Consider the following 15,965-nt stretch of genomic DNA (forward strand, 5'->3'; position numbering starts at 1 on the left):
ATCGTTGTTGTTATTGTTGACTTAGAACAAAGTACTAGGCTAAACCCCATGAAAAAAAGTAGCCCAATGACTTGCAGCTATTCCAAGAATGTCATCTTTTTTTACAGTACCAGTCAAAAGTTTGGACACCTACTCATTCAAGGATTTTTCTTTATTTTTACTATTTTCTACATTGTAAAATAATAGTGAAGACATCAAAATGTTGAAATAACACATGGAATCATGTAGTAACCAAAAAAGTGTTAAACAAATCAAAATATATTTTATATCTGAGATTCTTCAAAGTAGCCACCCTTTGCCTTTATGACAGCTTTGCACACGCTTGGCATTCTCTCAACCAGCTTCACCTGGAATGCTTTTCCAACAGTCTTGAAGGAGTTCCCACATATGCTGAGCACTTGTTGGGTGCTTTTCCTTCATTCTGCGGTCCAACTCATCCCAAACCATCTCAATTGGTTTGAGGTCGGGTGATTGTGGAGGCCAGGTCATCTGATGCAACACTCCGTCACTCTCCTTCTTGGTCAAATAGCCCTTATACAGCTTGGAGGTGTGTTGGGTCAATGTCCTGTTGAAAAACAAATGATAGTCCCACTAAGCGCAAACCAGATGGGATGGCGTATCGCTGCAGAATGCTGTGGTAGCCATGCTGGTTAAGTGTGCCTTGAATTGAATTGTAAATAAATCACAGACGGTGTTCCCAGCAAAGCACCCACATACCATCACACCACCTCCTCCATCCTTCACATTGGGAACCACACATGCGCAGGTCAACCGTTCACCTACTCTGCGTCTCACAAAGACACGGCTGTTGGAACCAAAAATCTCAAATTTGGACTCATCAGACCAAAGGACAGATTTCAACTGGTCTAATGTCCATTGCTCATGTTTCTTGGCCCAAGCAAGTCTCTTCTTATTGGTGTCCTTTTTAGTAGTGGTTTCTTTGCAGCAATTCGTCCATGAAGGCCTGATTTCACAGTCTCCTCTGAACAGTTGATGTTGAGATGTGTCTGTTACTTGAACTCTGAAGCATTTATGTGGGCTGCAATTTCTGAGGCTGGTAACTCTAATGAACTTTTTCTCTGCAGCAGAGGTAACTCTGCGTCTTCCTTTCCTGTGGCGGTTCTCATGAGAGCCAGTTTCATCATAGCGCTTGATGGTTTTTGCGACTGCACTTCAAAGGTTCTTGAAATTTTCCATATTGACTGACCTTCGTGCCTTAAAGTAATGATGGACTGTCGTTTCTCTTTGCTTATTTGCGCTGTTCTTGTGATTATATGAACTTGGTCTTTTACCAAATAAGGCTATCTTCTGTATACCACCCCTACCTTGTCACAACACAACTGACCGTCTCAAACGCATTAAGAAGGAAATAAATTCCACAAATTAACTTTTGACAAGGCACACCTGTTAATTGAAATGCATTCCAGGTGACTACCTCATGAAGCTGGTTGAGAGAAAGCCAAGAGTGTGCAAAGCTGCAAAAGCTGTCATCAAGGCAAAGGGTGGCTACTTTGAAGAATCTCAAATATAAAATATATTTGGATTTATTTAACACTTTTTTGGTTACTACATTATTCCATATGTGTTATTTCATAGTTTTGTTGTCTTAACTATTATTCTACAATGTAGGAAATAGTACAAATAAAGATAAACCCTTGAATGAGTAGGTGTGTCCAAACTTTTGACTGGTACTGTATATAGCCTATTCCACCTTGCGCTGCAACATTGTCTGGCTGGGGGATGTGCGTGCTTAAAGAGCTGCGCACAAGCTTAAAAGCTGGTCTAATTTGCATATGAAACATTTCTGGGATCAACACTTTACATTCACATTTTTGTTCAATGTATGTATTTGTGTTCCTCTTCATCAGACAGCAGTTCGCTTTTCCACAAGTGGCTGTGTTTACATCGTAGATAGAAGCAGGCCATTGGCTGCCTTCATCACGAGGGGTATGTACGGGAGTTCTGATTTGGTTCCAAGTTTATTAGTCCTGCAAATTTGCCTGAGCGGGTGAGTGTTGAGAAAATGTTCAAGAATTGAAGGTTCCGACACATGTTATAGTCATCAAAATAATGTTTTACTGTCATTTACAAAAAATCAGCTCCTCCCTCCACGGGATCGATCAACTTAACGTTTTAAATCTTCCGCCTATATCCAATAAACCCATTTTCCATAACGTTATCAAGCGAATTAAGAAGGAATATCAACGTAATTTGTAACAACATAAGAATCAAAATGTGGTTCTCCATCAAAATAATAATTATTGCGAGCTAACGTGACTTAATAAATTAAATGGAATATAAGAGAAAATAATTTGCCCTTATTAAACTCCCCAGTTCATTTTCCATAAATGGATGTCGATTTAACTCGTTTGAATGCTATGATTAAGCAATAAGGTACGGTGGTGTGTGGTATATGGCCAATATACCACAGCTATGGGCAGTATCCAGTCACTCCCAAGCTGCCCGCCCATCCAGCATCACTACTCTGGACGGTTCTGACTTAGAATATGTGGACAACTACAAATACCTAGGTGTCTGGTTAGAGTGTAAACTCTCCTTCCAGACTCACAATACGCATCTCCAATCCAAAATTAAATCTAGAATCGGCATCCAACTTCGCAACAAAGCCTCCTTCACTCATGCTGCCAAACATACCCTCGTAAAACTGACGATGTATAAGGGCGATGTCATTTACAAAATAGCCTCCAACACTCTACTCAGCAAACTGGATGCAGTCTATCACAGTGCCATCCGCTTTGTCATCAAAGCGCCATATACTACCCACCACTGCGACCTGTACGCTCCAGTTGGCTGGCCCTCGCTTCATATTCGTCGCCAAGCCCACTGACTCCAGGTCATCTACAAGTCTTTGATAGGTAAAGCCCCGCCTTATCTCAGCTCACCCACCCGTAGCACACGCTCCAGCAGGTATATTTCACTGGTCACACCCAAAGCCAACTCCTCTTTGGCCGCCTTTCCTTCCAGTTCTCTGCTGCCAATTACTGGAACGAACTACAAAAATTACTGAAGCTTGAGACTTATCTCCACCCGGCACAGCCAGAAGAGGACTGGCCACCCCTCATAGCCTGGTTCCTCTCTAGGTTTCTTCCTAGGTTTTGGCCTTTCTAGGGAGTTTTTCCTAGCCACCGTGCTTCTACACCTGCATTGCTTGCTGTTTGGGGTTTTAGGCTGGGTTTCTGTACAGCACTTCGAGATATTAGCTGATGTACGAAGGGCTATATAAAATAAACTTGATTGATTGATTGACTCATCTCCCTCACTAACTTTAAGCACCAGCTGTCAGAGCAGCTCACAGATCACTGCACCTGTACATAGCCCATCTGTAAATAGCCCATCCAACTACCTCATCCCCATACTGTTATTTATTTTATTTATTTTGCTCATTTGCACCCCAGTATCTCTACTTGCACACTCATCTTTTGCACATCTATCACTCCAGTGTTTAATTGCTATATTGTAATTACTTCGCCACCATGGCCTATTTATTGCCTTACCTCTCTTATCTTACCTCATTTGCAAACACTGTATATAGACTTTTCTACTGTATTATTGACTGTATGTTTGTTTATTCCATGTGTAACTCTGTTGTTGTATGTGTCAAACTGCTTTGCTTTATCTTGGCCAGGTCGCAGTTGTAAATGAGAACTTGCTCTCAACTAGCCTACATGGTTAAATAAAGGTGAAATAAAACAATTTAAAAAATGAAAGTTGGACAGATGATCTCAGTCTCTGCGCAAGAAACACTTGGACAAACTTAAAAAAACAAATGTTAGGCTAAACTTTGCCATGGTTTGCTTAGCTAGATACAAGTAGCCTATAGCCCCTGATAGGTCTACGTCTAATTTCAGGTAGGCTAGGCAAGATGTAGGTAAGATGTAGACTGAACGATTTCGCAACTTGTTTATTTCAAATTTACGGACTAATTTAGTCAACATTAATAGCAAAGCTATTTCGAGGTAAGATGCGCTTGTGTTGCCAAATAGCCTGCTCGAATAGGCTACTGAGGATGGGTCATAATTTAAATCAATCAAATATTAATCATATGGATATGAACTGAATGTGATTGTCTACAACACAGTGTTTATTTTTTTTACCTGTAGCCAAATATAACTGATTGTTACATCAACCTAATGCATTCTAACAGCTGATCGGCAATTAGGATAGTGCTCCAGCTGTGACCATGATCTCAAATGATAACTTTAAATTTAATTAGCCATGGCCTTTAATAATTGCATAATAACACAAGGCTATAACAACAAACTGGTTATAACAAAATATAGGTTATTCATTAAATCCGTTTGCAAGCTCCTCTGGGTAGGCTACACAAGTGGCACAAATGGATTTGCAAGGACTAGTCATATCTTCATTTCAACATTTATTGTATCAAATGTTAGGCTAGAGTAGCCTACAATTGCATAGAATAGGCTACTTGATGGCCAACAGATGCAAATGTATAATTTTCCACATTTACTGTCAGTTTCATTGTGGACCTTTCTTCCATTTCAAATTTCCACTCGCGCAGCGCCCGAGACCCAAAAACTGACACATCCCGCGACCAATACTTTTTCAAAGTAGCCTAAAACTACTGACATGACAACCCGGTCATGGTTGTTCTCGGTCAAACAGGAAATATCCTTTCAACACGCGCGCCCAGATGGCGCTGGCGCCACCTGTCGGTAGAGCTAAAGACTTTGAGGGTCCAGGGTTCAAATAAATTATGTATTTTGTTGTGGTATATTGACTGGAAAATAGGTAATGTAGCCCACTGTTGCCCACGAACAGCCAGTGATGTGAATTCAAACTATTAATGCCAATGTACAGCACACATCTTTCGGTAAGGACTTTTATTTTGAAGACTGAAGATTCTTTGTAATTGACACGGAAGTGATTCCACATGATTCTGCAAAATGTTTCCAGGTTACCAATGCCCACCAAGACAGATGTCCACGCGTGTTTGTTGACATATATATTTCGCTTTATTTCAGTGTTTAGACGGGATTTAGGTTTCCAAAAATGTCGAGATTAATCGTCAAAAACCTTCCAAACGGGGCAAGTTATGTTAGAATGTGTTGTTGAATGGAGGATGGAGTTTGAACCAGTATCTGGGCTTGAGAAGACGAATATGACGAGATCTTTTCTGACGCCCAGGATCCTTTAATTCAAAGTCCCAATAATAAGCTCTGCAAACTTGATAATGTTCAAATACGTTCGGTCATCGTCATTACTGCCGTTATGTACTTCTAAAAAATGTATTATTTAAATATCAATGATTTTTCGGGTTACTGTGCTGCTGCTGGATCAGCCGACCTGCGTGGCAGTAATGAGTAATTTGCCCACTTGGTCAAAAACAATACTTTTTATACATACATTTTGTTGATGTACATATACCGTGCGTAATAGCGAAAGTCAATGTTTTGATTACCGAACGTATTTTGTCATTGTTACGTTTGCAGATCAGGTTAATGGGATATTGAATTTATGGTACTGGTTCAGATGGAGTGGAGCTACAAATCTAAGCTAAACGTACAGGGCTAAAACTACACAGCAAATAATTGTATCTACAATTTCGTTCTTGAATTACAGGGGCTAATGTGTGGTAAACTGGAGATGAGTTTGGCTTACGTTTGTGACTGAATTTACTAAACCTAAGTTTAGTTAATGATCGAGTTTACGTTTACAGTACCCTTAGTTCAAAATGAACTTCCAGTCCCTACCCTCTTAGGCACTTGGGTATCTGAAAGGATATAATAATGTATGTAACTATGAAGTGGTAGCTCCATGTAGCTCCATCTTGCCTGCTGATAGGCCAAGTGGAGTTATCAATACTCTTAGATGTTTTCTCCACAAGTGCCGATGGAGTAGTGGCTAGGTCTGGGTTGATTTGTTATTCAGGGTTTTTTAAACTGAGTTTAGGTTACTAATGACGAGCTTTGCCTGCAGATGAAGGAGGAGCGGTTCAAGGAGATGTTTGCCGCCTTCGGAACATTGACAGACTGCGGCCTGAAGTTCACCAAGGAGGGCAAGTTCCGCAAGTTTGGATTTGTGGGCTTCAAGACTGAGGAGGATGCGGACAAGGCGCTGAAGCATTTCAATAAAAGCTTTGTGGACACGTCCAGAGTAACGGTGAGACAGTTAGCCACCCATACTCCTGAGTAGTGGTGAGATGGACAGTTAGCCACCCATACTCCTGAGTAGTGGTGAGATGGACAGCTAGCCACCCATACTCCTGAGTAGTGGTGAGATGGACAGTTAGCCACCCATACTCCTGAGTAGTGGTGAGATGGACAGCTAGCCACCCATACTCCTGAGTAGTGGTGAGATGGACAGTTAGCCACCCATACTCCTGAGTAGTGGTGAGATGGACAGCTAGCCACCCATACTCCTGAGTAGTGGTGAGATGGACAGCTAGCCACCCATACTCCTGAGTAGTGGTGAGATGGACAGTTAGCCACCCATACTCCTGAGTAGTGGTGAGATGGACAGCTAGCCACCCATACTCATGAGTAGTGGTGAGATGGACAGTTAGCCACCCATACTCCTGAGTAGTGGTGAGATGGACAGTTAGCCACCCATACTCCTGAGTAGTGGTGAGATGGACAGTTAGCCACCCATACTCCTGAGTAGTGGTGAGATGGACAGTTAGCCACCCATACTCCTGAGTAGTGGTGAGATGGACAGCTAGCCACCCATACTCCTGAGTAGTGGTGAGATGGACAGCTAGCCACCCATACTCCTGAGTAGTGGTGAGATGGACAGCTAGCCACCCATACTCCTGAGTAGTGGTGAGATGGAAAGTTAGCCACCCATACTCCTGAGTAGTGGTGAGATGGACAGCTAGCCACCCATACTCCTGAGTAGTGGTGAGATGGACAGCTAGCCACCCATACTCCTGAGTAGTGGTGAGATGGACAGCTAGCCACCCATACTCCTGAGTAGTGGTGAGATGGACAGCTAGCCACCCATACTGCTGAGTAGTGGTGAGATGGACAGCTAGCCACCCATACTCCTGAGTAGTGGTGAGATGGACAGCTAGCCACCCATACTCCTGAGTAGTGGTGAGATGGACAGTTAGCCACCCATACTCCTGAGTAGTGGTGAGATGGACAGCTAGCCAATCACAGATTGTATGTCAAATTGGATTCGCTAGCCTGGTTGACAGATAATGCCATCGTCTTCTCTGATAGTGTGTGTTGTGCTTTTGCCCAGGTGGAGATGTGCAAGTCGTTTGGGGACCCCACTAAGGCCAGAGCCTGGAGTAAACACTCCCGTGGTCCAGCCACAGCCCCCAGTGAGAATAACAAGGTACAGTATAAGGATAGCGCTGCAGTCAAGTGGTTAATGTTTTTGAATGCTTCACACCATGAGATGTTCCCTTCATCTTCTGGTCATGTCTACACACAGGGTCCTGGGTAACATTGGGGAGTTATTATATTGGGTGTTGATGTACCATAATAACAGGGTATATACTATGATGTATTTTGTGCTGAATTGTTGTGAGATATCTATTCTTAAATTTTTCTCTTGTGTGTTTTTTCCACCAGGAGAAGAAGAAAAAGGAATCCCCCAGTATTTTAGGCAAAGTAAGTCCATGTCTGCCTGGCAGAGGAAATACACTATGGATGGCATGTAAGATATCGCAAATGCCTGAAGTGTTGACAATTATTGTCTTCCTTGACATTCTGGTGATCTGTTTAATATTGTTTCTGTTTAAACTCGTGTGTCTGTGTGTGTCAGCTGGAGGATGACGAGGGTTTCCAGGAGTTTGTGTCAGTGCATCAGAACCGCAACCAGGCGTCTACCTGGGCCAACGACACTCTGCCCCAATCAGCAGCCCCCGAGACCGGACAGGGGAGGAGTCAGGAGAAGAAGACTGCCTCCGATGATTACCTTAACTTTGACGAGTCAGATGAGGAGGAGGAGGAAGACCAGGGTAGGTGCACATGCCTACATAGACCCTTTGTCTGACAGATGCCGGTAAGGATCTGTGTGTGTAAACGGTGTGTTTTCACTGTCAGGTGCTGATAAGGAGGCTCTGAAGTCTGGCCTGTCTGATATGGAGTACCTGCGCTCCAAAGTGGCTCATACAGAGGGTGCTGCTGTGGAGGAGAACAATGACGATGAGGATGAAGATGCGGAAGACGAGCCTGCCGCTGTGCAGCAGACAGATGGTGCCTATGAGAGTAGGGACAGAGACTTTATCCAGAGGGCCACAGCACCAGCCTCTTCACTGGATCAAAGCCAGGGCAAGCCTGGCAAACAGCAGGAGGTAGGGCAGACTCCTAACCTTTAACCCCTAGCACCACTGACCCTCAAATCTTGGGATTGTATATTTGACCTCAAATCCAACCTTAATCGAACTGATGGTTAGCAGTTAAAACAGCATAATGGTGTAACATTCTGACAGTGCAATTAAGGTTGAGGGTTTTCATTGCCTTATTCCCTTTGGTAAAATATGTGTGTGTGTGTCTATCAATCTGTGTTCCACAGACTGAGCCCACCACTGAGTTCACAGTGAAGCTGAGAGGATGTCCCTTCAATGTCAAAGAGGTAAGTGTGTGGGTGTTTGGGCATGGGGTGTGATGAGTTCAGATGAGTGGGAAAAGGGAGATGTGTCCTTCTATTATGATGCAGTTGTTTATGTATGACTTCTTGGGTTGTTAATGTGTGAAATCAACAGCAACAAGTACGAGAGTTCATGACTCCTCTGAAGCCTGCAGCCATTCGAATTATCAAGAACGCCACTGGCAACAAAACCGGGTATATATATGTGGACATGCGGTCAGAAGAAGAGGTTGAAAAGGCTCTGAAGAAGAACAAAGATTACATGGGTGAGAATCAGACTGTTGTGGGTGTGCATGTTGGTTTCCTCACTGAGAATATAGAGACGTGTATTGTGTTTGTCCTAAGGGGGGCGCTATATTGAGGTTTTTCGGACAAGTGTGAGGGGTGAGGGGCGCGCGGCGAGGCGGGAGAAAGGGAGCGAGAGGAGCTTCACCAGGGAGCTGAAGGATGATGAGGAAGAGGAAGATGTTGCAGAGTCAGGAAGACTCTTCATAAGGAACCTGCCCTACACTTGTACAGAAGAGGAGCTCCAAGACCTATTCTCCAAGCACGGTGCGCACACACACACATACTGTGTACCTGCACTGAACAGGAGTTCACACACACACCCCTGACCCCTCAGCCTGTGTTACAGGTCCTCTCGCTGAAGTGGTTTTCCCCATCGACAATCTGACCAAGAAGCCTAAAGGATATGCCTTCGTCTCTTACATGATCCCTGAGAATGCAGTGACGGCACTGGCTCAGCTAGATGGACACATATTCCAGGTACTAATCTCACACCCTTACCCATCGTGTGTTTCTGACCTTTAACCTGTAACATCTAACCTCTCATCTTCTATACCCCCATCTATTTCTCTCAGGGCAGGATGCTGCACCTGCTTCCATCCACTCTGAAGAAGGAAAAGGCTGATTCCGCCCACTCTGGCCCAGGCTCCTCCTCCTACAAACGTCAGAAAGACGCCAAGAACAAAGCCAGTAGTACCAGGTCAGTTACAGTCTAAAGACATCTCTCCTTAGTTTAAAATATCTCTAAATTGTCCAAGTTTGTTTACAAACCAGTACTGGAATTGTTCAGTAATCTTATTGCCTTTTTGTGTTTGTTCACATTGTGATGTTTGTCCCTCTACAGCTCCCATAACTGGAACACCCTGTTTCTGGGCACCAGTGCTGTTGCAGATGCTATCGCTGAAAAATACAACACCACCAAGAGCCAAGTCCTGGACCATGTGAGTTCTACTCTCCTGTCTCCTCGGCCCCTTTTACCCTTCTCCCCTTACAACCGAATACACCTTTCCCCCACCCTCTACCCAATCATCTTTAATGATGTGATTCTCTCTCAGGAGTCTAAGGGAAGTGTAGCAGTGAGGATGGCTTTAGGAGAGACTCAAATTGTCCAGGAGACTCGACAGTTCCTGTTGGACAACCACGTTTGTCTGGACTCCTTCAGTCAGGTATGTTGTAAAACACTCTCTAGGATGTGCTAACCGTGCATAAAGAACATAACATTATATAAAGTTTAGACCATTATTTAAAGTTATAATTTTGGATTCCGGTTATTTGTGTCTGTGTGTTTAGGCGGCGGGGCCTCGTAGCATGTCTGTGTTCCTGGTGAAGAATCTTCCAGCGGGAGTGACGGTGGAGAACCTGGAGGAACTGTTCTCGCCGCATGGCACCCTGGGTAGGGTGCTGCTGCCGCCTGCAGGCTTGACTGCCGTCATAGAATACCTGGAACCCACTGAGGCCAAACAAGCCTTCACTAGACTGGCATACAGCAAGGTGTGTGTGTGCGTGTGTGTTCGTTCCATACAAATATGGCCTATATAATGTAAAAATAGAACGCTGTCTGAGGAAGACCATGGTCCCGTTCAGGGGAGTATACTGTAACATATACTGCCTCACTCTCTAGTTCCAGCATGTCCCCCTATATTTGGAGTGGGCGCCTACAGGAGTATTCTCAGCAGCCATGCCTAGCAAGATACTTACACCAGATCCAGAGCCCACCACCAAAACCTCAGCACAGGAGGAAGAGGAGGAGGAGGAGGAGGAGGAAGCACTGGGATCCACCCTCTTCATCAAGAACCTCAACTTCACCACAACAGAGGAGACATTGCGTGAGGTAGGGTTAGCGTTAGTGATGAGGAATAGAGGATGAGTGAGTCAGAGGATGCAGTTAGGTCGTAAGTTTTGTTGAATGATTCATGTTTTTGTGTCTTTCTATAGACCTTCTCCAAATGTGGCACATTGAAAACCTGCACCATCTCCAAGAAAAAAGACAAGACCGGTACTGAACATGACATTTTAAAGGCGCTGCGTGGTCAATCCCACGTCTGCATTGGCCGTGCAGCATTTATGGTTATACGGCCTCTGCAGAAGTCAGGGCGTTGATACTTCTTGCAATTTGCAGAGCAGCGCAGAGCTGTTGTGATGGAAGTTGTCATGGGCGTGAGTTTGTGTTTATACAGGACCTCTCGCCCCCACCTACTGTCAATCAAATCATTTCAATGCGGAGCTATACAAAGCCCTCTGCATTGTTACATACATTTGGGAGGTGCACAGCAATGTGGAACGGCGCTCAATTTGGCCTCTGTGTGCCTCCGGAGGCTCAGCAATTGCGTCAGTCTCCGACCACATTTTCGGATCAAGCATAAATTGAACATTTGTGAGGTTCAGTGATGTCTGTGCTGTTTTGTCCCTGTAGGTCAGCTGTTGTCCATGGGGTATGGCTTTGTCACCTATCGGACACAGAAGGCAGCAGAGAAGGCCATAAGGCAGCTTCAGGTATTGACCCTAGCCCTGATCCTTAACCTTAAACCTCTACACCTATAGATACTGACCTCACACCTCTTTCTGTCTCTCTCATCCCCCCATCTCTCTTCTTTCTCTAAGCATTGCAGTGTGGATGACCACCAGTTGGAGTTGAAAGTGTCTGAGAGAGCCACCAAGTGAGTCACTCCATCATACTAATATCATACATGGTTACATTAATTAACAACAAACTGATAGGAGTAATTACAGTGCATTCGAAAAGTATTCAAACCCCTTGACTTTTTCCACATTTGGTTACGGTATAGCCTTTTTCTGAATTGAATGGGAGAAAAAAAATCCCTCTACAGGGAATAGAGTGTTGGACTTGTAACCAAAAGGTTGCAAGATCGAATTCCTGAGCTGACAAGGTAAAAATGTGGCATTCTGCCCCGTCATTGAAAATAAGAATTTGTTCTTAACCACTTCTTAGGGATCAAATCTCGTTAACGGGATCGATTTGACAACATCCTGTGAAAATGGCAGAGCGCCAAATTCAAATTAAATTATTAGAAATATTTAACTTTCATACAATCAGAAGTGCGTTACACCAAATTAAAGCTTTACTTATTGTTAATCCAGCCACCGTGTCAGATTTCAAAAAGGCTTTACGAACAAACACAGACAATCATATTTCATCCCGCCAAGCGTGACACAAAACTCAGAAATAACGATATAATTCATGCCTTACCTTTGAAGAGCTTCTTCTGTTGGCACTCCAATATGTCCCATAAACATCACAAATGGTCCTTTTGTTCGATTAATTCCGTCATTATATCTCCAAAATGTCCATTTATTTGGCGCGTTTGAGCCAGAAAAACATAGTTTCCAACTCGCGAAACATGACTACAAAATATCTAAGTTACCTGTAATCTTTGTCCAAACATTTCAAACAACTTTCCTAATACAACTTTAAGTATGTTTTAACGTAAATAATCAATACAATTTAAGACGGGATAAACTGCGTTCAATAGCAGATAAAAACAAAGTGGAGTGAGCTTTCAGGTCGTGCGCCCCAACCACAACAGTACACTAGACTCGACCCTCGGTCTGAACAGCCCTACTTCTTCATTACACAAAAAAAACATCAACCAATTTCTAAAGACTGACATCCAGTGGAAGCGATAGGAACTGCAAGCAAGTGCCTTAGAAATCTAGATCCACATAGAAAACCCATTGAAAACACTGTCACCTCAAAATAAATGTTTCCTGGATGGTTTGTCCTCGGGGTTTCGCCTGCCAAATAAGTTCTGTTATACTCACAGACATCATTGAAACAGTTTTAAACTTCAGAGTTTTCTATCCAAATCTACTAATAATATGCATATCCTAGCTTCTGGGCCTGAGTAGCAGGCAGTTTACTTTGGGCACGCTTTTCATCCGGACGTGAAAATACCGCCCCCTAGCGTAGAGAGGTTATTAACGTACTTGCCTAGTTAAATAAAAGTAAAATAAAAAAATACCCCATAATGACAAAGCAAAAACAGGTTTAGACATTTTGGCAAATGTATTAAAAATGTAATACTGGAAATGTAACATTTACATAAGTATTCAGACCCTTTACTCAGTACTATGTTGAAGCACCTTTGGCAGCGATGACAGCCTCAAGTCTTCTTGGGTATGATGCTACAAGCTTGGCACACCTGTATTTTCAGAGTTCCTCCCATTCTTCTCTGCAGATCCTCAAGTTCTGTCAGGTTGAATGGGGATTGTTGCTTCACAGCTATTTTCAGGTCTCTCCAGAGATGTTTGAGCGGGTTCAAGTCCGGACTCTGGCTGGGCCACTTAAGGACATTCAGAGACTTGTCCAGAAGCCACTCCTGCGTTGCCTTGGCTGTGTGCTTAGGGTCTTTGTCCAGTCGGAAGGTGAACCTTTGCCCAAGTCTGAGGTCCTGAGGGCTCTGGAGCAGGTTTTCATCAAGAATCTCTCTGTACTTTGCTCCGTTCATCATTCCCTGGATCCTGACTAGACTCCCAGTCTCTGCTGCTGAAAAACATCCCCACAGCATGATGCTGCCACCACCATGCTTCACCGTAAGTATGGTGCCAGGTTTCCTTCAGATGTGATGCTTGGCATTCAGGCCACAGAGTACAATCTTGGTTTCATCAGACCAGAGAATCTTATTTCTCATGGTCTGATAGTACTTCCGTCTGGCCACTTTACCATAAAGACCTGATAGGTGGAGTGCTGCGGAGATGATTGTCCTTCTGGAATGTTCTCCCATCTCCACAGAGGAACTCTGGAGTTTTATCAAAGTGACCATCGGGTTCTTGGTCACCTCCCTGACCAAGGCCCTTCTACCCCGATTGTTCAGTTTGACCTGGCGGCCAGCTCTAGAAAAAAAAAATTACACAATTAAAAAATTGTGGTTCCAAACGTATTCCATTTAAGAATGATGGAGACCACTGTGTTCTTGGGGACATTCAATGCTGCAAAAATGTTTTGATACCCTTCCCCAGATGTGTGTGTCAACACAATCCTGTCTCTGAGCTCTACGGACAATTCCTTCGACCTCATGGCTTGGTTTTTGCTCTGACATGCACTGTTAACTGTGGTGCCTTTCCAAATCATGTCCAATCAATTGAATTTACCACAGGTGGACTCCAATCAAGTTGTAGAAACATCTCAAGGATGGTCCATGTTAACAGGATGCACCTGAGCTCAATGTCGAGTCTCATCGCAAAGGGTCTAAATACTTATGTAATTAAGGTATTTCTGTCTTTTATTTTTAATAAATTAGCAAAAATGTCTAAACCGGTTTTTGCTTTGACATTATGGGGTATTGTGTGTAGATTGATGAGGGATAATGTTCTACTTTATACATTTTAGAATAAGGCTGTAACGTAACAAATTGTGGAAAAGGGGAAGGGGTCTGAATACTTTCCGAATGGTCTGTATAAGCACTTATGATGACACAATGCAGCATTTATCCTTTGTGGCAGACCAGGGGGTTTGGTCAAGATGTTTACACAGATCGGACAGAGTATGATTAGCTCAGTTTCAAGGGTGTTTATTTAAATAATAAATCAAAAAGAAAAGGATAGGTCTCCCCCATGAGACCCTCTCCGGGATACCGTCTTCTGGGCTCCGGGTCTTGCTGTATCCTGTCGGGCATAAAAACTGATCTCCCTGCACATACCTCTGCAACCGTCCTCAACTAAATGGGAGTCCTTTCTTCCCCCACTCTCTTTTGTGTGCTGCCCTTCTGGCAGCTTTATGGGCCTTGCACAGCTGGTGAGCAATCAGCCCTTGATTACTCACCAGCTCCCAATCAGTTCCAATTAGTCCTGGCCGGAGAGCCCGTCGAGACCTGGCACGTCCAGCAGATGGAGCCATCGCCTCGTGATGTATACTCCGTCTGTCACCAGGCCTCGACGAGTCTCCCCCTGGTGGCTGATCTGCTGTATGCCACACCTTATAGATATGTTAGTATTTTGTATTTTTTTTGTATTTGTTTATTTTGTATAGGTCTGCAGTAGTGTCTCGTAAGAAGCAGGCAGAGAGGAAACAGACCAGCTCTAAGATCCTTGTACGCAATGTCCCCTTCCAGGCCACAGTCGGGGAGATACGAGAGCTTTTCTGGTAATATATATATATATACGCACACACATACACACATCCTCAGAGCTTTCTCACTGAGACATTGCATTTTTCATCACTCACTTATGATGATAATATGTATATCCCCTCCAGCACGTTTGGGGAGCTGAAGACTGTTCGTCTGCCAAAGAAAGCGTCCGGTACTGGCACGGGGGCTCACCGCGGGTTTGGCTTTGTAGACTTCCTCACCAAACAGGATGCAAAGGTGAGTGAGGATGAATGAGCACGGTGTGTGTTATTTCTTGTTTCCCCTTTAAAATGTGTATTGTTGCTGTACAGTAGTGTTGACCGGTGTTGTTATTTCTTGTGTCCCCTGTAGAAAGCATTCTCAGCACTGTGCCACAGCACCCATCTGTATGGGCGGCGGCTGGTTCTAGAGTGGGCCGACGCTGAAGACACTGTGGAGACGCTACGCAGGAAAACAGCAGAGCATTTCCATGGTAACACCCAGCGTACAGATACAGTAATACATTTCAGATTGATGTTTTGAGAAACCTGTTCTCTGATGTCCCTGTCTCTCTCTTTCTCTTAGACATTCCTAAGAAGAAGCGGAAGGCTGAGGTGATGGAGGGTATTATGGAGACGATGGAGGTCGGGGGGACAGAGGATGACTGACCTCTCAACCACACACCCTAACCCCAACCCAGCCCCAATTGTTGCTCTGTCGACCCATGTGGGTAGGAGTGACTGCGTAATCTGGACCTGAGTGACAGAAGAAGAAAGAATCAGATAGACCAGAACTCGACAGAATCCAATTATTTTGTCAGTGATTCTGCGCAAAGCCTTGACAAGCAAATCCTCTCAAACACACTGAGGGACTTTGACAGAGCGTTGTTGTTACGAGGAACGGGTGTGGGTGTGTGAGGAGAAAGCGGGACAGAGAATGTCTGTGAGAGAGCGCTGATGATGCATGGGACTCTGATGACATGATTGATAGGATTATTTGTACACAACAATTAAATGTTACCCATCTGCTACT

The 15,965-nt window shown here is 44.0% G+C and overlaps 1 protein-coding gene across 1 annotated transcript; it reads left to right on the forward strand.

The window, feature by feature from the left end:
* Nucleotides 1-4,922: 4,922 nt before the first annotated feature.
* On the forward strand, nucleotides 4,923-15,963 carry rbm19 (RNA binding motif protein 19). Its single transcript, XM_055887127.1, has 22 exons — nucleotides 4,923-5,070; nucleotides 5,962-6,144; nucleotides 7,228-7,323; nucleotides 7,563-7,601; nucleotides 7,756-7,951; nucleotides 8,037-8,287; nucleotides 8,509-8,568; nucleotides 8,699-8,849; nucleotides 8,929-9,135; nucleotides 9,218-9,348; nucleotides 9,444-9,568; nucleotides 9,713-9,809; nucleotides 9,924-10,034; nucleotides 10,159-10,359; nucleotides 10,490-10,699; nucleotides 10,804-10,864; nucleotides 11,282-11,361; nucleotides 11,470-11,525; nucleotides 14,855-14,968; nucleotides 15,080-15,191; nucleotides 15,306-15,426; nucleotides 15,519-15,963. The coding sequence occupies exons 1-22, from the start codon at nucleotides 5,035-5,037 to the stop codon at nucleotides 15,599-15,601; spliced, it is 2,721 nt and encodes a 906-aa protein (XP_055743102.1). The 5' UTR covers nucleotides 4,923-5,034; the 3' UTR covers nucleotides 15,602-15,963.
* The last annotated feature ends 2 nt before the right edge of the window (nucleotides 15,964-15,965 follow it).

Source organism: Salvelinus fontinalis, chromosome 28 (assembly GCF_029448725.1).
Source record: "Salvelinus fontinalis isolate EN_2023a chromosome 28, ASM2944872v1, whole genome shotgun sequence".
In the NCBI taxonomy this organism is placed as follows: Eukaryota; Metazoa; Chordata; class Actinopteri; order Salmoniformes; family Salmonidae; genus Salvelinus; species Salvelinus fontinalis.

Coding starts and splice junctions, on each gene's coding strand:
- rbm19 (XM_055887127.1), top strand. CDS start 5,035: ATGTCGAGATTAATCGTCAAAAACCTTCCAAACGGG. Junction 6,145..7,227: donor TGGACACGTCCAGAGTAACG/GTGAGACAGTTA, acceptor GCTTTTGCCCAG/GTGGAGATGTGCAAGTCGTT. Junction 9,810..9,923: donor AGAGCCAAGTCCTGGACCAT/GTGAGTTCTACT, acceptor ATTCTCTCTCAG/GAGTCTAAGGGAAGTGTAGC.